The sequence below is a fragment of the Haliaeetus leucocephalus genome, unplaced genomic scaffold (assembly GCF_000737465.1).
Source record: "Haliaeetus leucocephalus isolate CR32 unplaced genomic scaffold, Haliaeetus_leucocephalus-4.0 Scaffold173, whole genome shotgun sequence".
Lineage (NCBI taxonomy): Eukaryota > Metazoa > Chordata > Aves > Accipitriformes > Accipitridae > Haliaeetus > Haliaeetus leucocephalus.
This window is the reverse complement of record NW_010972609.1, coordinates 8132414-8156746: the sequence shown is the minus strand read 5'-3', so window position 1 is coordinate 8156746 and position 24333 is coordinate 8132414. Positions and strand designations below refer to the sequence as shown.

Sequence of the window (24333 nt, the reverse complement as noted above, 5' to 3'; positions counted from 1 at the left end):
GATTTTAGCTAGTGCTTTACAGCAAAGACTTCAGTAATAGCATATAAAGGAATCATGCTCTGTTAAATTTGGAAAACTTTTTGTGCAGGTTAAGTGCTTTATGGCTGGATTAATAAGTAACTTCTACTTCAATTAGTTGCTGTTCTCCTGCAGTGTAGTATTTGGGTTTCTTTTTCCCTATAAAAACTCTCCTTGTTTTCACTCAGTCATTTAGCACCCCAAGATGCGCGTTGTCCCCAGTAAGCTGCAGTTTCTCCTGACGGGGATAGTTTGTATTACAGAGCTTCGTGCTGTACCATCCGCTCTTCAGAAAGGTAGGATGAAAATTTCACGTCTACTTTAACAGCTTTCCGTGTACTAGCGGTTTTGTTCTTAGGCAGTGACAAGCATGAAAGTCGATGCTGAAATAAAGAAACTGCGCTAGTTTCACCCTCTAAGGTTTTGACGCTAAGAGCTGGTAGACCTAGACACAAGGTAGCATTAGAACAATTGGTCTAGTTTTCATTCTTTGCTTTTGTTCCAGTCCAAGTCTGTAACTGTAACTTTTAATGAGTAATTCTTATGAAACTGTTGTCTGATTCCTTGATGATTCAGAATGAATAACATTAAATAAATATGATTTATAATTAAGTAAATAAAATTAAATACTCTCAGATTTGCAGCAAGTTAATGAAGGTCATGGTTTAACATGTTACCCATGGGCTGCAAACAAAATACGAGTCCTCTCTTCTGTTGTCTTACATCTTAAAATCCAGCCTATTCTTGTTTTGGAACAATAATGATTGTAATTGTTCCTGTTTCCTTCATGAAGACTTACTGATTTATAGCAAACTGGAATGGAAGTCAGATCTTGGCTGTTTGTGTGATCGTTTTGCTTCCATTTTAAATTTGCAGTAGTAAAAAAGGGAAATTTGAAGGTTGATTTCAGAAATTCTGCAAAGCAATTGTTTTCACTGTAAAAACTCTATTTTGGCTGTCAAAATGGTTGTGGTATCTAAATCATCATGGTAAATTGCTCACTTAAGCAGTCCAAAGCATAGTATTCTGTAGAATGGTATTTGCTGGCTTCAGCGTCCTTCCATGCAGCCGACTGTGATGCAGTTTACGTAGAAATCTCTCATCCAAACAGTGAAAGACATTGGTCCTGAAGCAGTCTGTAAAGCAGTCAGGAATCTCTTGGGCTTAAAAAAGCCATGGCGCAGAAGATTTTAGAGTTTGTCAAATAGAGATAATATAAGTTTGGTGTAATATTAATATAAGTATTAACTTGTAACTTTCAAACTAATCTTGCGTATCTTAGGAGCGTAGACGTATTCAAGCTGAAAGAAAAAAGCAAAGTTTTAGTTTGTGAATCTGATTTTTAAATTGTATTTATTTATTTTTGCCCGTTTCCCCAGTACCAAATTCCTTTTGGTAAAACCTAAATCCTATTTTTTTTATTTTGTCTCTCTTTCCTCTTTCCCCTTTCTTCACTGTATCTTTGCACATGGGAAAAAGGTGGGTGCAGTGAGAATTAGGAAAGAATGAAAAAAAATGAGATAAATGAACAGGGTCAGTTCTATATAAAGCCTTTTTTATTTATAAGCTAAGGTAAATAGCATTGTGTCAGCATTGTTGTGAGACTGTAATCACTTACATCAGCCGTGCTAATCCTGAGGATGATTGCAAAACCCTTTTTGTAGGTTTTGTAGGCTGTATTTTATAGTTTGGAGGATTCCACATTTTCTACTGTATACAAGTATTGGTTCTCCATCCTTTGAATACAGCCACCTATCTGCCAAAACAACAACAAAATGTTCCAAATTTATGGATGCTAAATTTTTCCCAAGGTAGTGTTTAACAGAATTTGTAGTAAAATGTCAGAGATGTGTTTGGCTTCAATGAGTTTTCATACAGCTTCAAGAAAAAAAAATTGTGGCCACTGTTGGGTCTGGGAAGCGCACTACAAAGAATTCCTCTGCTACAATGTGCTGCTTGGCAGAATTGGTTGCTTTGCTTCTATCTTTCTTAAAATACCACCAAATCAGTAGTTAGCACCACAGATATTTGTTTCTGTAAATATACTCCTTTACAAACACGTAAATATTATCGGCTTCACTTAGCCATAGTAGATGATAATGATAGTGAGTTAAGCAGAAATAAAGTTGGTACAGTAATAGGTGTTCTGGAGAAATTCAGTCACTGTTACTGGTCATCAAGGTCTGTATGTTGTGCATTTTTACCCCAATTGCCCAAAATATTTTAAGTACAAACACTGGGTGTAAAGAGATTTCTGAAAGTGATAATGAAACAGTGATTTAGTCCAAAATAATTCCAAAACTTGCTTGAACGAGAATGTTGACATTCAAAAAGTTCAAGTAAGTGTGGACCTAACAAGAATATTAAAATATATACACACACACACACACACACACATTTGCTCCTGGAAGGCAAAACTTAAATATTTGTGATACAATTGAACCATACAGTGCTCATTTGGAGAAATTCTGCAATAATAAAGTACGTTGCCTTTCTCTTAGCCCAATTCAGCCTTAGTCTGGGCAGTTTGTATTAGGAATTACAAGATGTGGTTCCTGTCGTGGCAGAGAGACTGCACTGACCTCTGCACCAGGCCATGCCTTCCAATTCTATGTTACCAAGAAAGCAGCAAAAGTTAAGTTCAGACTGAATCCTTCCTTTTTTTTCCCCCTTTTACTCCTCAGATCCAAAGTGTGGGCAGAAAGTTCAAGAGACAAAACCATGGAGTTACCTTAACCTTTTCACTCGGATTGTTGGAGGAAACCAGGTGAAACAAGGCTCACATCCATGGCAGGTTTGCACAAGCAAATGTGGTTTTATCTTCAGAACAAAGTCCTGACTGTTCATAGAAATGACAAAAGAAGAAAACAGGTATACTTTGTGCTTACTGACACTTAGGGTGTATTGTTGAGCTCCACCCTGCTTTTGTGAAAAGCAATGAAGCAGGCAGAGAGGACGTGGAAACTGTCCTGCTCCCCGAGAAACCTTTGCTTATCATTTTTTATGTTGTTTATCATTATTTCTGAAAGAGCATCTGTAGATTAGCCTACTGCAAAGAGGCATGGGTGAAACTGCTCCAAAGTAGGGCACCGAAGGACACCACCCCTGCTCCCAACTATTGTCAGGCATCATGGATTTGCAGTGCTCCCAGTGACCTGCAAAGGAAAGAAAGATTCTCAACTAACTAGGAATATTTGCAGCCGGCCAGGTACCTCAGTGACTTGGCATTTATTATATGTATGTTGCTTTTATCCAGGTACCAAGTCACAGCTGAGGGGAAAACAGCAAGGTTTAGGATCTGTTAGACTCAAGGACTGTAAGAATGCCATGAAAGTGTGTTTGCTTGAAAAGCAGCATGTACTTTAGCTATGTGAATCTTCAGAAAGTACCTGCATGTACTCTTTCCTTTCTTCCTCAAAGGCAATCAGAGCAGATATAAAGATTTTCTTTATTTGGTGTGCCTTCTTTATGATGCAGGTTTCCCTGAAACTAAGGCAAAAGCATTTCTGTGGAGGCACTATTGTTTCTGCTCAGTGGGTGGTCACGGCAGCTCACTGCATCTTAGACAGGTATGGATGTGATATTTCAGGAGCTGCAGGTGCAGAAAATGATTGATTGTAGAAGTGTGTGTGTGCTGTAGCATCTTTTGTGGTGATTACTTACAGGTGCTACCATTTTATTTGTAACCAATATTTTCCATGTTTTAACAGAAAGAGGGAAAAAACAAAAGTTTTGAGCATCTCAAAAATAATTAAGAATAAAATTAACTTACAGGGATTGTTGGAGACTGATTTTGGAAGTGTAGGTAAAACTCTGTACCTAACTATAATTATCAAGTGACTGCAATTTTTTTTTTTTTTTTCAGTAACAACTGGCAGAGTATATGCGATTAGTACTGACCTCTTGCATGCTGATGATTTTCAGCCTTAGTGCTTAAAAAAAAAGTCTGTGAACGTTGTACAGAAGGTTTCAGTGCTGATCTGTGGTGGCTTCACTGAGGTTCTAATTCCGTTATAGTTAATACTGAACCTTTCTACCAGTGGATCACCTGGAATTATAAATTTGATCTGTATCTGGCATTGTATGTGATCACATCTTCGTCAAATTAGCCAATAACTGCCAAGTTTATATTAACTACAGAAGGACAGGCAATATCTAAATCAGTATAAAGCCTCCTGACACAAAAATAATTCTTCAAGTCCGGGGAATAAATCTGAAGCAGAATAAAAAGTTTATAATGATTGCTTTTGTGTTTCCTTGCTGCACATCTGATCTGGTACTAGGAGCCCTAAAGCAGGATTCACGTAAGCTTTTAAGTTATGAACTGAGAATGCTAGAGAAGTGGTCTTATGTTTTCTGTACTTTCCTATGTCCAAATCTTCCTTCCTCCTTCAAAAAGCAGTGTGACTGAACATTTTTAAATACAGTAAGAGGACCTGGTTCGTCAGTGGACCACCAAAGCACAGTCGGGAGCGTAGCTAAATTGTTTTTCTTCTCAGTCCTTTTCAACTCCTGATTTCAACTGCAGGGCATACTCAGCTCTTGCTGACTACCAGTTAAGTGCTCTAAAATCTGAAGATGAAAGGTATTAGGTATCAGTAGTAATAAATTCTCTTTTAAAACAACTATATTTTTCCCTTTCATTTTGAAGCTTCTGTAGCTGAACTTCTATTTTTCTATTCTGCAGGAACCTTGTCCAGTACATGAATGTCACTGCAGGAGAGCATGATTTGAGGATCAGGGAGAATGGCGAGCAGACACTCCCTGTTAAATATGTCATTAAGCATCCAAACTTTGACCCCAGAAGGCCGATGAACTATGACGTTGCCCTTCTGAAGCTGGATGGAGCCTTCACCTTCAGTAAGGCCATAGTTATCTGTGATCTTTTTCAGTGGGGAAGGTAAGGCCTTTGCTTCTCCCAGATGCTGTGAAAGATCTTGAAACTCAGTTTGAACCAATTTCACAGCTGTCAGATTATACCACTAAAAATCTCCAGAGTATTTTGCAGCTGTAGTATTTAAAATACCAGAGGTGAGTCAGAAAAATGTATCAGTTGACTTAAATGGTTGTCCTGGTTTCAGCTGGGATAGAGTTAACTGTCTTCCCAGTAGCTGGTGCAGTGCTATGTTTTGAGTTCAGTATGTGAAGAATGTTAACAACACCGATGTTTGCAGTTGTTGCTCAGTAGTGTTTAGACTAGAGTCAAGGATTTTTCAGCTTCTCATGCCCAGCCAGGGCACCTGACCCAAACTGGCCAACAGTGTATTCCATACCATGGGACGTCCCATCTAGTTTAGGAACTGGGAAGTGGGGGGGCAGGGATTCGCCGCTGGGGGACTGGCTGGGTGTCGGTCGGCGGGGGGTGAGCAATTGCCCTGCGCATCATTTGTACATTCCAATCTTTTTATTACTACTGTTGTCATTTTATTAGTGTTATCATTATTAGTTTCTTCTTTTCTGTTCTATTAAACCGTTCTTATCTCAACCCAGGAGTTTTACTTCTTTTCCTGATTTTCTCCCCCATCCCACTGGATGGGGGGGGAGTGAGTGAGCGGCTGCGTGGTGCTTAGTTGCTGGCTGGGGTTAAACCACGACAATGGCCTTTTTCAGCCTCCATACTCCCTTCAAGAAAAAGGTGTTGTTCTTTGTATGCAGGAGATTTAAAATTGACCAGATAGGTGGTTTTCTTTTTTATTGAAGGCACAGGTGGAAATTTCTGCCTCTGGCGAACAGTAAAGCTAGTGAAAGGCAGACCAGAGCTCAGAGCGTACCGCGGTGCTGTCTGTACCTCACTCGCTGACACCCGCTCTGCGTTTTGCCCTCTCTTCGCTTGGTGCAGGCTGCGGGAGGGAGTTGGGATTATCTGCAGCGGTGGCAGAGTGGTCCCTCTGGGGGCTGAAATGGGAAGGGGGGAGGACAGCTGCTGCTTGCCCGTCTCCTGGCCCGTGAGCCAGCTGTTTCTCAGCTGTACGCTAACTTCGCCTTACGGTCAGGTTTTCTGGAAGGCCACTTCACATCAGTTTTACGTAATATTGAGGTGCATAGGAGAGTCCACGCAATGCTTTGCTCTTCCGAAGGCTCCAGCTCTGATCATGAGGTTGCTCGTTCTTTGTCACCACAAAGACGAGTGACTACTTTTTCTAATGGAAGTTTGGCTCGTGGTAGCAGCTAAGTTTAAGCTGAATGGCAAGGCCTGGGCCGAAGCTTGTGGTGCTCATGGCTTTCTTCTTCCATTCCAAAACACTACAAAGGGGAGGCACAGATAAATTGTCAAATGCCAGGTTAATTTTTTAGATGTCACAAAAATAACAATACTTTTCAGTTAAAAAAAAAAACAACAAACCTAACTGAGAAAGGAAGCTTTTTGTTGTTGTTCTTTCAAATACTTACCAATAGAATTCATGTCCGTGTGTGGCAGGTTCATCAGTTTTGCCAGCATGTCTTCCTGATCCTGGTGAAAAGTTTGAAGCTGGATATATCTGCACTGCTTGTGGTTGGGGCCGCTTAAATGAGAGTAAGCCACTCAAATTGTTCTTTGACATTCAGGTTTCTCAGTGTCTTATTTCTGAAGTTAAGAGCTTGATTGCGTAGGTCATACGCAGACCAGAAGAAACCATCAACTGGTCCTAAGAATTGTAGTCTCAAAACAGGATCTTTGCTGGCTTCTATGCCTACCTGTGAATTATCTCAAAACGGATCACTACAATATATAGACCTGTATTTTGATTTGGAAACATTTTAAAATTTATTCAAGTAAAACTGCTTATGTACACAAAACTGGATGTTTATCAAAACATGCTTGTAACTATAAAATGGCTTGGAGCAAGTTTCCAACTAAGTTTTTTTGGTGTATTAGCAGTGACATTAAGTTCACCTTTCAGCATTTCTTATGAACAATTTTTTTGTATTTCAGATGGAGTACTCCCTCAGGTCTTATATGAAGTCAATCTACCAATCCTAAACAGTAAGGAGTGTTCAAGAGCATTATCAACTTTAAAGAAACCCATCCAAGGTGACACTATAATGTGTGCTGGATTTCCAGATGGAGGAAAAGATGCCTGCCAGGTCAGCCGAACAGAGGGCCTCGTGTACTTACAGGTGTTTCTCAGAAGCTCAAGGCTCTGTGTACCTAACTGAATAAATACACTGTAAACTCTGTTATTTGGAGTGTATTTCTTTTGATGTATGAATTCTTTCAAAGGTTCTGTATGGGGCAACGCACTTAATTACATGATGCCATTTAAATTATTGTATGAGTTGTATGACAGGTTCCTGAGAGCAATTTCGCAATGTGTCCCAGTGCAATAATGCTTAGGGCTTTCTAACTTCAGAACAATTGATTGATAAATTAGTTAATGTTGCTAAGATCCTACAGAGAAAAGTAGAAAGTATTGTCTTGGATTACAGGAAGGAAAGGAAGTCAGATAAAGGTTAAGTGATTGTTCCCTGTCATGGGGGGGGAAAAAAAGCTCCTCCTTTTTACATGCTAAAGCACAACAGATGTGCACCCATGAGGGAATTAGTCTGTCTCTCCCCCTTTTGACAATCCTGACTAAACACAATAAAAAAGAAAGTGTCTTTCTTCACAGTTTTTTAAAAATTACTATCCCCTACATTGCAGGTTTGTTAGTATGGCACAAAAGGGAGCTCAGTAAGCTCTTTAAGGCTTGTTCAGTGGTACACACGTACTTTTGTCAGCTGTAGGTTGTGAGCTTTTACTTGTTTGTTACAGGGTGACTCTGGAGGCCCTCTCTTGTGTCGACGTAAGCATGGTGCCTGGACTCTCGCTGGTGTGATCTCCTGGGGGATGGGCTGTGCTCGTGGCTGGATAAGTAACGAGAAGAAGAAACATTACAACAGAGGATCTCCGGGAATATTCACAGACCTCAGCGCGGTGCTTCCCTGGATTCAAGAGAACATGAGTGCTGGTATTAAGTCTCTACAGTAATGTGTCCCTCACTTGTGACAACTGTTCTGTCTCATAATAATATTTCATTTAATTTTATATTTTTCAAGATATAGCACTTATTTTTTCTCCCCATTTTTTCTGGCAAAGCACTGTAGCATTTCCCAATGCCTTTAAGTATATGGTACTGATTGGCAATGGCCAAAACCAAATTGAGAGCATTGTAAATGTTTACTTTGCTTCCACTTTGCCTCCTACTTGGACTAAATATGTGTGTGTGTATATTTATTTTTTTTTTTAACCTTAAGAATGGTCCTTTTATCTAGCTAGCCAGTTAGCATGGTATTTTTAAGTGGAAATTCACCAGCTGAAAATGTCTGAAGGTCCGTACGCACCTCTTTGAAGTCACTTGTCATTTTTCTCAGCAAAAACATGTTGGATCAGACATTTGACTACTCTCAGGATTGCTTTTGCTTGCTCTGCCCAAGAGGCTACGTATGTCCTCTGTGCAGGGGATCAGCGTGAAAATTATCCATTGCTTCCAAAGTCATGGAGCTGGTGATACAAATGACAGTCTGTCTAGCGGTGAACTTCACTCAGAGCATTAAGAAACTGAATTAACATTTTCTTTCAGTTTGGGCTATTTTCATTAAAAGGTATTGGAGATTGTGTTAAAATTTATGCAGAGAACTGAAAAACTGAGGAGGGGTTTTTAAGAGGTTTTGCTAGTCAATGATAAGAAAAAAAATTGCAAGGGGAAAAAAAAATTCCCATTAGAAACCAGGTTCAACTTGTGATTGAAAAAAAGAAAACCCTAATAATGTCGGAAAAAAATGAAAACGGTTTAGCTTCTGAAAAATATTTTGGTTTTCAATTTGAAAAAAAAAAAAAAAGAAAAGAAAAGAGAGAGACAGGGTCTTTTTATTAAAGGTTTACTAGTTGGCCCACTTTATTATCAGGAGAAAATAACATGATTAGCTATTGTGGTAATTAAAGTGTGTTGGCTCCAGTAAACAGAAAAAGTGGTTTGGTAGGTAAAGTGAAAACACAATTCTCAATTGCATTGGCATTAGGTCTTGCTTGCTCACTCTTTTATACTGTCATGCTGGTGCAAAAGATCTTAACTGTAATTGCTGTCAGGCTTAATGTCTCTGCATCCCTCGTGATGCTAGCATTTGGATTCTGCTACCCTTACCTGAAATGTATAGTATTTACTTAACAAGTATGTGGAAAGAGAGTACTGTGCTGCTCAGACTGAGCACTGGCCTATCAATGTATGATTAATTCTAGAACTGGCTACTCCAGAATTGTTTATTCCAAAGTCAGCATTGCCTGAACTTGCAATTTTGTTTTAATTCTAAGCCTAGTTTATTGTAGGCACTATGTCCCCAAGAAGCATTTAAATTTGCCTCAGTGCTAACCATATAAAATTACCATTTCAAATGGATAAAAATAAAGCCTACATTGTGAATATGAAACTACAGTAATTTATTCTTCTTTTTCCACCCCCTTCCCTATCCCTCCTTTATTAGATCTGAAAATGAAAAGCTCCACAGGTGAGTAAAGTATTTTTTCAGTATCTTCTATCTGTGTTATCTGAGCATAAAAAGACCCCCAAAATAGTCTGATATATAATCTATGAAGGAAAAAAAGTAAAGAAGCTTGATTCATCAAAGCACTTTTAAATGTATACTTTAATTATGTACTTTCTTCCTCCTGGTGCTGTAAAAAAAAAATTACTTATGTACTGGTGACTTCAAAAAGGAATTTTCCTTAAGTGAGCTACATCTATAAAGCCATATTTTTATTGAAATGCAAATAAAATTGATGGGAAAAATGTAGATCAGAACCTTAAGCAATGCATGAAATCTAGTTAGTGAAGTTTATTCTGGTAAAAATATAGATTCTAAATGGAAAGTATGAGGTAAATTAGTATTACTTTTGTGCAGTTTATGATGAATCTATCTACTTGTCTGGTGTCTGTTTCTATGAATAAAATGCAAAAAAACCCCCACCATGAAACCCAACCCCGAATGTAACATGTTTTAAAATTGAAGTCTTACTTTGATTCTGCCATGTTTATGTTCTTGTTGGACACTCTGTTCATCTAGGTAGAAGTTCACATAAAGATACTAGAAGTAATGCTTGTGACCTAGATCTTAAAATTTTAATCTTAGTAATCTAGAGTGAGATCTCTCAGGTGATAAACGAGCTTGGGCACATGGTCAGTTTGTATAGACTTGCTGTGGCCAGTGAGAATTGGGTATTTAAGTGCTGTTTGTGTCTTTTTGAAATATTATAAGACAATCTTATAAGTACATAAGTACAATTTGTTTTCATATACGTAGTTGTTGATCAATGTCTTACTGGCTTACCTTGCAAGGAGAAAGAAAGGCAAGAGAAGATAATTTTTATAAGTAATTGTGTTTCTAACAACACTTATCTGGAGAGGAAAGCTTCTGCTTCTTCTATTAAAGTGTCTTTAATACCATATTGTACTGTTGCAAAAGTCTCCTGCTGTGATATAGCTAAGGATGTTATTACAAATGGGCTGCAATGAATGCTTTGCTTATGTCCTGAGGTATGTGGTTTTCCTCCCTGAAAAATATTTATACTGGAATCCTCATTTAACAAATAGTTTCTTTAAGGTAAAAAGCAAGCACTGGCATTTTTACAATAAAATAGGATAGCACATCGGTAGTGCTTAATTTTTGCTCCCAAATTTTGTGTTTTAAAACTGACTTACCATAGTTCCAAATAAAAGAGAGAAGACCCAGCATCAGTCTGCCAGCAGAAACAAGGTACAGCTGAGCAATCTTGAGTCTCACAATGTTCTCTAGATGTTTGAGCTATTTGGTGGAACAAATGATTGCATATGTGTCAAACATGATTATTTCTGTTTTGTTTTAACTCTACAATGCAGCATTTTGTAGCATTCAGGATGGCAAACTCCCTGACAGTGAAGGACAATTACATTTTCCTGGAAGTCCCAACCAGTTCTATCAAAACCACCAGTAAGTAGACAAACACACAGTCTTTCCCCAGAAACTATTACCCCTACTGGTGTAGTTTGGGGTTTTTGTTGCAGTTTTGTGAATGGGAACTAATTTGTTGTTCCAGATTGTGTGTATGGACTCTATTTGTACCAGAAGGAAATTATATATTGCTTCATTTTTCCCACTTTGATATAGAGCCAGAAACGTTTTGTGACTATGATTCTTTATCAGTCTATTCAAAAGACAACAGACTTGTCGGTGAGTTATTTCTTGGAAATAATCTGTCAGTGTACTCTTTCATTCTAACAGCAAGTATACCCAGTGAGGACATTGCGGTTGATTACGTTTTACTTAGGTTTTCATGATGAATATGTTGTGACATATGATCTAAAATAAAAGACAAAGAGTGTGGGAGGAGAAGAGAATGGAAAATGCCTGGTAGGGAACTGTGTCAGCCAATGACTTTCTGGTGTCAAGGATTTTCAATTTCTAATAGTGTGCGTCTATTTAGGCTAATGGATTAATAGAGAATATAGAGGAATGAATAGGCAATTTTCTTCTCATCCTAAAATGTTTATAGCTAAGTACTAAAATGGTACATGCAAGTTTTCTCAAATGACTAAGAGTTTAAACAATGATTATTCTCTAATACTATGTTTCAGGGAAATTCTGTGGAGGAGATCTTCCATTACCTATTTTGATTGGGTCCAATAGTATAAGGCTGAAATTTGTTTCTGACAACAAGGATTATGGAACTGGTTTTTCCATGACCTACAAAGCTCTTACACCAGATATTCTTCCTGGTAAGTCTAAGTCTTGTAATATACCTGTCTGCACTCTTGGGTGGTGACCTGAAAAAAATTTTCAGGAGAAAATGAATCAGAGGAAGCTCCTATGATAATTCTGTGTGGGTGATGTTATGAACAAGGTAAGTATGGTTAGGCTGCCATGTGACATTGTGGAGAAACTGGGATGCAGAAAGAGATAGGATAGATGCTGTTGAGAGAAGCCCTCCTTTAACATTGCCTCTTCTCCATCCACTTTATACAAGATCTCATTTCCTTCCCTACTTCCAGAATGTTTTAAAACTTAATTAGATTAGTCAAATGAGCAGAATTTCCAGATGAAAGGTGCTTTGCTAGTCCCAAGCATGCTTTCATGGAGGGGCCCTGAGGGAGGTGGCTAATGCTAAGATGTATGTTGTGGAGAATTGCTCCCAGTTTTGCTGTGCAGAGAGGATCATCATCACTGCGGAGCAGGCCCAGGGGCCATCTGCTGAGTCTGGACAATCCAGTTACAGACAGACAGACACCTGTTGTTCCTGTTCCTGCAGCTTTTTCAGCTAGTTTCTGTCCTGGGCAGAGTGTAAGGAGGAACCCCCTCTGAGGGGCCTTGCCACCGCATAGCCCATCAGGGAGACATGTCCTCTGGTTGTGTTTTATGTCACCACTTTCCTCTCCGAGAAAGCTGGCAAATGTTCTTCTGACATGCCTGTGTCCTGCTCTTCGGTCACCCCACATGGGTACCTGTGCCTACAGTGCATTGCCTGTAGCCAAAGGGGAATGCTATAGTCATAGGCTGGACTGCTCTTCTGCCTGGGAACAAATTAAAAATTTTCTTTGCATCTTTTTCAAACAGAAGGATTTGGCTTGCTGCTCTGTCCTGTTCTCTTTCTCAGCTGTGTGAAAGCACCACAAGAGTTTTTCTGGATTTTTTTTTTTTTTTGTGTGTGTGTGAATGATTTAATAGGAAATCACAGTGCCTTCATTTTCATTCTCCTGGATTTCCAGATTCTGGCTGTGAGTCCTTAGCTGTCCTTTTTGAAGAGGGTGTGTTACAAAGTATGCACTATCCAGAGCGCTACAGCAACATGGCAGACTGTCAATGGATTATTTGTGCACCAGAGGACCATGTAATCAAGGTATAATATAAGCCTTTCTTGTGTCTACAGGATGGAAGCGGGCACAATTGAGTTAACAAGAAATTATGCAGCTAAGGACAAGCAAGATCAAGCAACATAAGCTTGAATAATGCTGCTGGATGCAGTTAAGAGAAATCACTTTCCATCCCAAAAGCCAGATTTCTCCTTTAGGCTATAGTAAAATAGGATTTCCTGGTTTAAATTTCATCATGACAGGTTCTTCTAGCAAATGTAATATACTATGTATCCCCTGTGAGAGGTCTGAACGTCACTGAAATCAAACCCCAAAGGAATCATTGAGAATACTAAAGACCTTATTATAGATCTTTGAACTTTTTCTCTGTGAATTTAGCAACGAGATTCACTTTTTCACTTTTTATTTAAAGCTTACATACCAGTCTTTTGAAGTAGAAGAAAGTGAAGATTGCTCTTATGATGCCGTGACTGTGTATGAAGATGTGGGAAAAGAGGAGGAAATTGGTTTGACTTTTGATTTTTGACATATTTTGGGGGATAACCTAGTTCTTTTATGACTTTCACTAGCCCTGTTTTACGGTCTAAAATCAAGTTTGCCTCTAGAGTCTCAGGTGATGTTATAGGTGCTAGTTTCAGTACCTTGAAAAATACTTGCAGGTGTATTGCTGCTGCTGTTCCACTTACAGAGGCAAAACCACATTGAACAGAACAGTTTTGTGTATTTAAATTCTATATGAAATGCAGTTCTGAATTCATATCAATGAAGAAAAGGGCATAACACAATAATTTATTTTTATAGTAATGATCAGACACAGAAAGCACCCAAGAGGTCTCCTTTCCAGAGTCCAGTTGCTCTTCACTCCAGATAAGCAGTCATGTAATTCTTGCCCCCTTGCTGGAGATTCTCCTGCTTTACATTGAATGAGTCGACCTGTCCCAATCAATTGATTTCAGCACTTGCTTGATGCTGGTGCTTAGATTAGCACTAGCAGATGCTAGTGCTGAAACACTAACAAGGGGAAATCAGGTTTCCAGTGTGTTCTATATGTAATGGCAACCTATGAGCATGAGTGCTGCGATAGACTCTTACGAAATAATGCAAGAGTCTCCTTGTTCTTATGAGATAACTACTGAACAAGGACAGACGTCAGAAATAATAGAACAGTCCTTCAGCCTCAGTCTACTTATCTCAACTCCTCTCTTGTGCATAGTTATTTTTTACCCTCCTGTGTGAGAGCTGGAATACGCAGAATTTTGGGTACCCCCTGTTGAAAGACATAAGGATGAAAAAGTACATGTTAATCTACAGTGAACCTTTGCTTTTCTCATCTTTAGCTAAGTCTTGTGGATTTGCCCTACCAGCACCTGTTCTAAGCTCCTCTGCTGTGATGCTGGTTGTCTTTCACTCTGATGAAACAGAGACCTTTGGAGGATTCAGAGCTACAGTCTCTTTTGTTCGTGTAACAGGTAATCGAAGTAACTTGGGAAACTGCCTCTTTGGGGCAGCACAAAGGGCTCTTCAGTGAATCTGGCTATTCAGAATTATTTTGCTCTAGGAGGTTCTCATCTAACAAACTGTTTCAGTGAAAAAACTGTATTGTGAACCTATTGAGGCCTTAAACAAAGGGCCTATTGAGTAGGTGAAGAGAAACTATGAGTCTACCCAAAACCTCAGAGTTTTATTTCACGTAAGAGTATTTTGGTGCATTTTAAATGGCACTTCACTACCATGTGAAGATGTAATAGCACAGATCTCTACTGTAGAAATCTATTCCTTCTACAAAAATTGTAATAAAGGAAATAAAAGTGCTTTTGTAATAAAAATATCACTCAAGACAGCCTGCTAACACATTTGCTATTTTCATTTGCTAGATTTAGATACTTCGGACTCGACTAGTGAAGAAGAATTTGAAGATATGGATATGGATATGACTGAAGAAGAAATACAGGTTACAACAGGTAAGCCAACCCGAGTTATATTTTCTTCATGGGAATAAGGAGTACCTATAAAGAACTATAATTTAAATGCTGTTTTCTCGAAATTTTTAATGGATGCAGTTGTCCCAGAATTTTTCAGTAAGTTATTTTGAGAAAATAAAAAGATGAATAGTAACAGTTCTATGCTTTGGCTTTAAAATAGGAAAACCTAATTTTTCTTGTTTCCTTCATCTTGTTAAGTCATTTACAGCAATGCAATGACATTATTTCAGCTTGTATGTCAGTTTACACCTACTTGCTTTGGTGAAAATAATTGCAAAGGGTTACAGGGTAGTTGAAAATAATAATCAGCATTTTAGAACTTCCCTTTTTCCCTCCAGTACTTTATGGAGAATGGGATGAGTCCGTATTCATTGTAGGTTTGAGGCTAAAACTTTGAAGGCAAGCAGTTGCTTTCATCTTGGTGAAGCTCTGTTTTTACTAAGATCATCTCCTCATGCTATGTCTAAACGTTTGGATCCTTTGTAATGAGGGAAGTTGAAAGATTTGGCAAAAAAGGGGAGGGAGCAATCTTTAGAAGCTGTGGGGTAGCTCTTAAATTGACTGTTCTTTGCTTCTCCAAATCTTAACCTCTAAAGACTTCTTGAAACATCAGTGCTTTCTGTTTCAGATGGTATTTGTGGAGTGCCTTCAAATCAGCCCAGGTTCATCTTTAGTAGGATAATTGGAGGTGAAGTAGCTGTACCATACTCATGGCCTTGGCAGGTCAGTGTACAAATTTCAGATGAGCACATCTGTGGAGGAGCAGTTCTTGCCAAAGAATGGGTTGTCACAGCTGCTCACTGCTTTAATTCTAAGTAAGTACACCGGGATGAACCCTTCCCTGGGAATGTCTGTAATTGCATGGTGTGTCTCTGCAGGTGACAGAATAATGCAGGTGTGTCTCTGCAGGTGACAGAATTGCGTGGTGGTTCTGCCCAGGGTGGCTGGCACAGTTTTAGTTTTACCACCTACTTACAGCTCACGCTGGCACTGGATTCTTTTGCTCCACATATATGTACTAGGATCATAGTGGCTACTTCTGTAGGCTTGGCTTTCATTCAGATCAGTTTTCCGAAGAGATGACAAGATACTAAGTCCCTTGTCATTCCCCACTTACTCTTAGGTAACTTCTTTGTGTTTGGGTCTTTTACAGAGCATGTTTTCATCCAGGTAGAATCAACCTATGAAAAATCAAAAAATTACTGAATTTGTGTAGATTTTGGAGGACATACAGGAGGCTTTTGTGCACAAGGTTGATGCCATTCCCTTATTAAGAACCTATCAATCTGTTAAATCAGATTACATGGAAATTTTTCTGTCTTTATTGAGAGGAGATAAAAGGATAGTCTGTGTGACTTTTGGACTCTTTAAAATACTTTCTAAACTGCAATTGGTTTATTCATCTCTTAGGCTGAATACCACCTGTTTTAAAGTTCAAATTAATCACAAGTACATTAATTTAAAATTCAGATATATACTGGGCCATTAAAGTATTTAAAAAAAAATCTTCCTAGGATGGCAGATAATTAGGTATTCTGGCCTGTTTTCAAATAAAGTTGCTATTACTTGAAAATGAGGGTAAGCTTTCAAAAGCCCCAAATGCCAAAGATGCTCAGGCATCCACATTCTCCATTTCTCTGATTCTTTTCCCCACCCCCACAAAACTGGGGATCTGAAATGCAAGTACTGTTTTGAATGTCAGACTTTGGCGTCTATGTTTCTAAGTATTAGTTTGCAAAATTTTGTCAGGAACATTGTTGCGCTGTGTTGAAGGTACTGCTTTAAGAGCCATATTAAGGAGGAATTCTCTATTGCGCGTTGCTATCACATCAGAATTTGCATATGTGGCTTAATGATTCTACACAACTAATTTCATCAGGGCGTTATGACAGGTTTTCAGGTAGTGAGAGGGCTTGGTTAAGAAATCAAAGTCTGAAATGAAATGTTTGTTTCATTTCTTTGTATCCTTTGATAGGTAGCAATGTTTTAGAGGTCACCCGTTTTTTCATTAAGAAGGTAGGGACCAGCACTGTCCCTGGATGACATGGACCATGCAGGCTTTGTGATCTGCATCAGGCACCCCCAGTCCTTATAAAAGTGACCTTTCTCTCAGTTCACTATGTGTTTGAGAGATCCTACTGCCTCATCATGAGACTATTTCATGCTCCCTAGAAGACAGTGGGAAGATTTCCATAGATTTGTATTGGAGTGTGGGCCTCAGAAGTTGTTGGCCCAGCAATATGTAGGGCCCTAGTATCCCTATAGGGTGGGGGAGGTTTTAAGATTCACAGGTTTCAAGAATGCTGTTATACAAGCCTAAGAATGTGCTTATCTTTTTTTTTTTTTTAGGGAACTGTACAGAGACTTATGGATGGTGGTAACTGGACTTCATGATCTTACAGAGCAAGAATACAGACAGGTACTATAAGTTCTGCTTAATAATAAAATAGAAATCAATCTTGCAAAATAGTTTTTGATGTAAATGCATCTCCTAAATTGTTCATGATGCAGCAATCTAACAGCCCGCGTGCTGATCTTGATCTGCATTTACACAACAGCTTTTGTGTGACAGTCAGAGAAATTATATCAACACAGATCTGTGCCTTCACCAGTAATGAACTCCAAAGCTCAGTGTCCTGGAGGATGTGTGAGTGAGGAGTGTATTGTCTCTAAATTCCCTGGTGACTATTACCAATACAGAAATAATTGGGGCACAACTTTCCACTTTGCTCAGACTGGACAAATGATTGTCCAAGACCCTTTTCCTACACTTGCTGGATGGAGTTTCTTGCATGTTCCCTGATCCACGTCCAAGAGGCATAATCCTGACTTGTTAATAGAAGAAAGCTGGTGGCTTCAGCAGCTGCTTTTAAATGTGTCCTCCTCTTAAGGCACCTTGCATATGGCCTGAAAATTTATAAAACCAAAGTTACTTAAAGACTCAAATTCCTAAGTAATTCAGAAAATGTCAATGTCTGCTTTCCTAGAAAAGGTCAGTAAAAAAGTATATTATACATCCGAGTTTTAACAAGACCACTATGGACTCTGATATCGCTTTACTGCAACTGGCCGAGCCCTTAGAATTCAACCACTATGTGCGCCCAGTGTGCCTCCCAGCCAGGGAGGAGGCAGTTCAGCCCTCGAGGGTGTGCGTTGTCACAGGATGGGGTGCACATGAAGAAGGTATGCAGTCTTTGCTATTTCAAACATTGACCATGCTGTAGCTGTGTTTTAAATACCATGTTCTGTGTTGTAACATTCATTCTGTCTATATATTAGCGTCTGGAAAACAGACATGTTAAAAAGTTTTCACTTGTATAAGCTCAGCTAGACATGCAGCAAAATGGGTGAGAGGAAAGAAATCAGATAATTTAGACTGAGACCATTTGAAAAGGGGAAGCGTAAAGCTTCATTCTGGAATCACTAATTCATGCCTCTACTGGTTTCTGAGGTGTCTTTTACTTCAAGACAGGGAAAAGGGGAAAAAACTGCATCAGCTGGAAGTCCCCATCCTGGTGCTCAACACATGTCAGAGCTATTACATGAATCTTCCCAGTAAAGTGACCCAGAGGATGATCTGTGCTGGATTCCCTCTGGAAGAAGGCAAGGACTCATGCACAGTAAGTTGCGCACATCACCTTTGCCTTCTGACACTTGGGGTATGGCCAGACGGGTTCTGGGAAGGGGACTGTTAAAACCTCACTAAAAGCTGTTTTCTTGCAAACAGGCTGTAGGTGATATACAGTGAAAGACTCCCTAATAGTAGGATTTTAATTACTCATTGCAAAAACAGGTACTCCCCTTGAACAAAGGTTATTTCTTTCTCTGCCTTTTAAAATCAGAAACCCCCAAACACATGAGCAGCTGAGACCTCTTGTAGTTGAACTGATAATTTTAAAACATAAGGAGTGATGTTAGCTCATAACAAGATTCCTTTGTCCTTGTGCAGGGTGATTCTGGTGGCCCATTAGTTTGTCCTTCAGAAGATAACTCGGGATTTTACACCCTTCATGGAATCACTAGCTGGGGCTTGGGCTGTGGAAGGAAGAGCTACCCGGGAGTATACACAAATGTTGGTGCTTTTGTTGACTGGATCAAGCAGAATGTTAACAGTAGTGGTATGTATGAAAACAAAACAATTAAATGAATCATTTTGCTCTTGCTAGATGCTTAATTTAAGGTCTTTTCTAGGGTGCCATTTTTATATTTGGGTGTCCAGCACTTCCTGAAATCTTGGTTGTTTAAAATACCCCTAGCTGAATGCCCAGAAACAGACGAATCTAAATCAGTAGTCACTTCTGAAAATCTTATTTGTTCTGGATATATTATTATTGCGCTCTCTATTGCATTTCTCATGTTGACGGCTATGTTTTCCTTACTGCTGCTTTGCCGCTTCATTTCTCAGGGTTGGGAGGAGGTAGGGAGGCATGAACTGACACGAGATGTGACAGCTGAGTCCACTTTGACAAGTTTACAGCCTGCCTTTGTTGATGATCTTTGCAAAGTTTACCCTGTTTTCTTTTTCTCCTTTTTGTAGATCTCCCCATTTTCATGGTGTGACCGTCAAAAGAACGGTTCTGATGGACCACATTGTAAAACACTTCCAAAGCACAAAGGCCACTGAAAGCAAAATTTGGTGAGAGTGTGTTAGTTCATAATTGGTGAACACATCCCAAAATAGCTGATACTTATCCTGGTGAATTGACTGCTGATTTAGCTGAATTGAGACTTTGGCTTCACATGCGTGTGCTTGGGGCAGAGACAAGTTACTTGCAGGCTTCTGACACTCTATTAATCTATCTTAGAAGGAAAGTGAGGGAAAATAACCACCATATACCATATGCCAAGCATGTCCTTGAATGTAGTACTGGAGAGTGTAAAAGTACTGCAGAAATGAGATTAAATAAGTGCCTGTGTAAAATAACTGAAGGGGGAGTCAGTCATCCTTCCGTTAAGGTGGATGAGAGTGTTACCTCTGGCTCTGAGAGGACCTAGGCAGTGGCAGTAGTAGTGCATTCTGAGCAGCAGAAGAACATTGTCTAGTCATTAGTGAACTGAATCAATCCAATTGCTGGGAAAAGGATATTTTTAATACAGTTCCTGTTTTAACAAATTGCGTGTTGTTTAAACAGATAGAAGTGTTTGAAAAGACAAGTATTACAGGCCAAGGGCCTTTGGCAGCATGCAAGAACTGACAGCTATCCTAATTAATCTATACATGTAATTAAAGAGGTACTGTGTAATCCACATACTGCAAACTGAGCACATTTACTTGTAAATAGTAGTTTGTGTAATGCCAAATGGCTGCTTACACAGTGTTTAGAACCTAGATCAGTATGATAATACAATAGGTAACACAAGTATAATCCTTCTTTGACTCAGTGGTCCAGAAAATAACTAGAAAGTAAGAAAGATATCTCATTTTGTTTCTGTTGATTGTTAATGGTAAAAATCTTTAGAGATATGTTTCCCATACATGCATTTGATGCCAGTAACCCTACTTTTTTGATGACATTAGTTTAGACCTTCTGATTTTTTTTAAAGATATAATTTTATTCTGTAGCTGGGGAAAAAAATAATCTCTCTACCTCTCTCTAAACATTCCCAAGTGAATACGGTAAAAGTTTTTCACCAGTTTCTTTTCTTCACTGTAAAGTTTTAGGCAAAAGCCCACAAAATAATCTGGAGCATGAGCTTTCCGTCAAATCATGAAAATACTTCATGGTGGAAGGACTACGGACAAATTCAGATTAAGTGTGAGGCACAGCTGTATTACATTATTGATAGAGTATGCTTGTTCTATCTTTGATAAACTCTCTGAAGAGACCTTCAGAGAGCAATGGAGGGAAAATATCCTTTGTATTTTTTCATTATGGAAGTCTGTTAATGTTCAGTTATAGTGGAAGTTGCCATTAGCTAACTGTATCAGCCTAACTATGCTGGGAGCAGATCTGTCTAATCACTTGGTTGCTATTCTGTTTTGCTTAACAGGAACAAGATGACTTAAAATACCTGTAAAGTTTTTATCTGCTTATTGATTTAATACAAGGATATCAAGTGGGTGTGTTCAGAAAAATAAGAAGGTAGGGGGAGAACTACAGGTGGTATCAGCTATGCTAGCCCTGTTGAATGCAGTGGTTATATGCTAAGAAATTGAGATCTCTTAAAAAAATTCCTTTCATATATTCAGAATGCTATCTTAAATTATTTATATTTGATTTGATTGTTAGGGTACTTACTTTTTGCTTGACTGCAGGATGTTGACCTTTTGTGTTTCTCATAGTATGGTTTTACAAGTAGTCTAATTTTGCTTTTATTTGTTGTATCTTTTCAGGCTATTGTAAGCTGCCAGTATCTTTTAGCAATAATGTGAACTGTTTTGTGATGAAAATTAAAACTGGTTTTAAAAAAAAATAAAAAATTACTTTCAATGGAGTTCGTGTAATGGAATTATATTTTAGTTTCTACAAAATTTATATGAAGTCCACTTTAATTTTTGACAGTTATATGAGGCTTTCCTAAACCCTACAGTCAAAAGGTAGGATACTAGTAGCCTACCTGAGTACTGAGGTAGACTCAGGTTCCCTGCGTGGTTAAAATCTGGATATAAACCTTCTTCTGTTGGCATGTAAGTAAAAATATCTTCTTTGTAACGTTATATAGAAGCAAACGAAGGCTCATTGCATTGTTCATTGGCACTGTGCTAAATACTTAGAATAAAAGTCTATGTCCAAAAATATCTCGTTCTGACCTTTGGTAAACGTGAGCATCTGTGACCGTAAGTCATCCTGCTTAGCTCTGAAATGGTAGTCCTGCTCTATGTGTGCACGTGGGCATGCATGCTGGGAGTCCATCTATGTTGCCAATGATGCACCTAGATAGCCTTTGCAGGAGTGGTTATTAGAGCATTTTTGTAACTTTTGTTGGAAAGGGAAGATCTTAATCAGAAAATAGAAAGTGTATGTCCACTGTTAATGCATGTCTGGCAATAGTACAGAAAAGGAAACAGTTGTTTGAAATCTGGGTTCTGGCTATATAGATAACAAAAGATGTTAAAAACATTGTTGATCTCTGACTCTATGGCATTACCTCTGTGAGTTCTTGGTTCGTAATTCCTTTACTTTGCCATCTCCTCCTTTTCCAGCCTAGGGCAGCATAGTGGCTTACTGCATCATACTGTTCTGGGTTGCTTCTGCTCCTGTGACCTCCCCGATGAAGCCAGAGGAGCAATAGCACAGCAGCACCATATCCTTCCTTAGATGTGCTCTGCCTGGAGGTATGCATGCCATACATTTCCTGACTCTCTTTTCTTCCACAGTTCCTCTGCCCAAAAGGATCTGACAATCATAGTATTTAGGTGGTAGTATAGAACTATGTTCTCATGGGATCTTCCCAGTTTTCTTCTCTTTTCCCCTAGCCTTTTTTCCATTGTAGTTTTTGAGGACAAGTGGCACAAGGGCAGTTTTTTTCTCATTTAGGAATCCATTTACTGTCATGTATTGGATGCACAGAAAGACTTATTTCTTCATCTGAAGTGACTAGACTTGGTTCTTTGCATGCTTTCAAAAGAGTGAATTTAACAGTAACACCAGAGGAACTGTGGATGTTATGTCTATGTAAGAGAAGTTAACAAAAGGAAAGAATTAGGCTTGGTACTTTGGAGAAAAAAAAACACCACAACAAAACCCCAGCAGTTTTATGTAGACCAAAACCCTGCCTCTGGCACAAAAGAAAATAATCAGCAAAAATTGAAGGAGCATTAGGAATAGTTAATACCGGAAACAAGAAATACTGCTAAAAGTGTCTCAAGCTCTATAAAACCCCTTACTTGCCTTTCTCTTACTGAAGGCAAGGAAGAGTCCTGTTCTTGAGGGAAAATTAATACTTCCTATCAATAGTGCATTTCAGAGAATCACTGGTAATTGCATAGCTATGCAATTATTAGTCACAGTAAAGTAACCAGAAAGCCCTGTCTTGAAAATTAAAAAAGAAGAAAGAATAAATTCCTATTTATCCTTCACTTGTTCCTGTTTATCCTTCAGGATAAATTCTGACTGAGAAATCTGAATGTTTCTTGTCCTTATCATTTTTGGTCTGCTTTATTCTGCTTGAGTTTCGAGACTTTTGCTACATGGATGTATGGTAAATCATTGATGAAAGCAAAATACATAAAAGTTTCAAGCCATACCAATACCATATTGTCCGAAAAAAAAGTCACAGCACCTCAGTGGGAGAATATCTTCTTTTATCATGGAGAATGGGTCATTCAGCCCCGAAGTCCTGGGCTCAGTTACAATACTCTGAGGACAGTGGCTATGTGTGACACTGATACAAGGAATTAATTTACTTTGGGAACAGAGCAGTAATATGTAGCATGCTGGTAGTGGTTCTCCTGCTTTTGAACTCAGGTGAGGAAAGCTAGTATTAACAAAAAAATATAAAAAATGTGGTGAGGTATTAATTCTCTGGTCTTCCATAGTCAGTACTTCAGTAGCACAGGAGACTGAACGTCTTTTTCTTTCAGTCTTTTTACAAGTCACATAAAATACAAGCATTCCAAAAACTGATACATCACATTTGTTACCTTATCCTTGTATCGCCATCTACAGCTTGGCGTGCTGTGGCATTATTCCTGGCGTTCCTTCCTTCCCCATAGGTTTTGATCAGTTTTTCTTCCTCCTGACAAAGACATGTCTGTGCGATATGGGCATGCTTTTATTTTAGATCAACTATTTTGAACCTTGTGACATGGGCTTGGACTTCAAAGACTTGTATTTTCTTTTAATTGACTTTTGTGTTTGTCCCAAACTGTGTGCTTCTGTCCTATGCTCTATAGAGGAAATAATGATACTTAAGTTTCTTTTGTGGTTGTTTTTTGGGTTGGGGTTTTTTTTTGGTTTGGGTTTTGTTGTTTTTTTCTCCTTTTTTTTTTTTCTTAAAGCAATTCGAAGACCACAGATACTAAATACTTTGTTAGTGCTGCTTGTCACAAGGTAAAATTTTGGCCCAGGGGATAGGGAAGAAGTTAGGAAATGATTTCTGTTCCCCCAGTCACGCTTGCGGTGTGACTTGGAGTTAAGTGGTCATTTGCCAGCAGTTTGCAACACAGACTGTGGGCTGTACATGCTGTCTGCAGAGAAAGTCCCAAACGCAAAGGCGGGCAACGAGGAGTGCCCCTTGCTGGGTGCACTGGGACTGTAATGCAGTCTTTACCTGTGGTAGCGGTGCAGCCTTAACGGCCTTTCGTTAGGATTGGGCCTACTGCAGCCTTGAGGGAGGATGCTTGCCTACGAAACCGAACGATAACCTTGTATTGTTAGATTTTAAGGTCGCGGGCTGTTTCTGCCTAGAGGACTTGAACTTAACACTCGCTGCTTTACAGGGCAGACGGCGGCAAAGCGGGACTGGACCAGACCTCCGGCCTCGCCGTTTTCCGTCGCTCAGCATGAAGGCAGTGAGAACTGAGGCAGGGAGAAGGACGACAGCCGGTGCGTGTCCGCCCAGGGCGACCCGATTTTGCGGCCGTTTCTGTCCCG

The 24333-nt window shown here is 39.1% G+C and overlaps 2 protein-coding genes across 2 annotated transcripts in view; both read left to right on the top strand.

The window, feature by feature from the left end:
• Nucleotides 1-223: 223 nt before the first annotated feature.
• On the top strand, nucleotides 224-18944 carry OVCH2 (ovochymase 2). Its single transcript, XM_010563764.1, has 20 exons — nucleotides 224-314; nucleotides 2703-2812; nucleotides 3496-3587; nucleotides 4706-4878; nucleotides 6437-6532; nucleotides 6932-7083; nucleotides 7751-7946; nucleotides 9457-9480; nucleotides 10848-10938; nucleotides 11045-11178; nucleotides 11583-11723; nucleotides 12711-12841; nucleotides 13228-13321; nucleotides 14153-14284; nucleotides 14690-14776; nucleotides 15426-15612; nucleotides 17147-17216; nucleotides 17785-17980; nucleotides 18266-18417; nucleotides 18747-18944. The coding sequence occupies exons 1-20, from the start codon at nucleotides 224-226 to the stop codon at nucleotides 18942-18944; spliced, it is 2547 nt and encodes an 848-aa protein (XP_010562066.1).
• Nucleotides 18945-23171: 4227 nt separating this feature from the next.
• The window catches only part of LOC104829583 (NADH-cytochrome b5 reductase 2), an 11178-nt gene continuing 10016 nt past the window's right edge, over nucleotides 23172-24333 (top strand). Inside the window, exons 1-2 of the mRNA XM_010563913.1 lie at nucleotides 23172-23205; nucleotides 24118-24251. Coding sequence (XP_010562215.1) covers nucleotides 23172-23205; nucleotides 24118-24251 — 168 coding nt within the window. The remainder of the gene's footprint in view (nucleotides 23206-24117; nucleotides 24252-24333) is intronic.

Bases quoted from the DNA above. Each gene is read 5' to 3' on its own strand.
- OVCH2 (XM_010563764.1), top strand. From the start codon at position 224: ATGCGCGTTGTCCCCAGTAAGCTGCAGTTTCTCCTGACGGGGATAGTT. The intron at 2,813-3,495 runs GTTTGCACAAGC...TTTATGATGCAG, and splicing joins AAGGCTCACATCCATGGCAG to GTTTCCCTGAAACTAAGGCA. The intron at 10,939-11,044 runs GTAAGTAGACAA...TTGTTGTTCCAG, and splicing joins CAGTTCTATCAAAACCACCA to ATTGTGTGTATGGACTCTAT.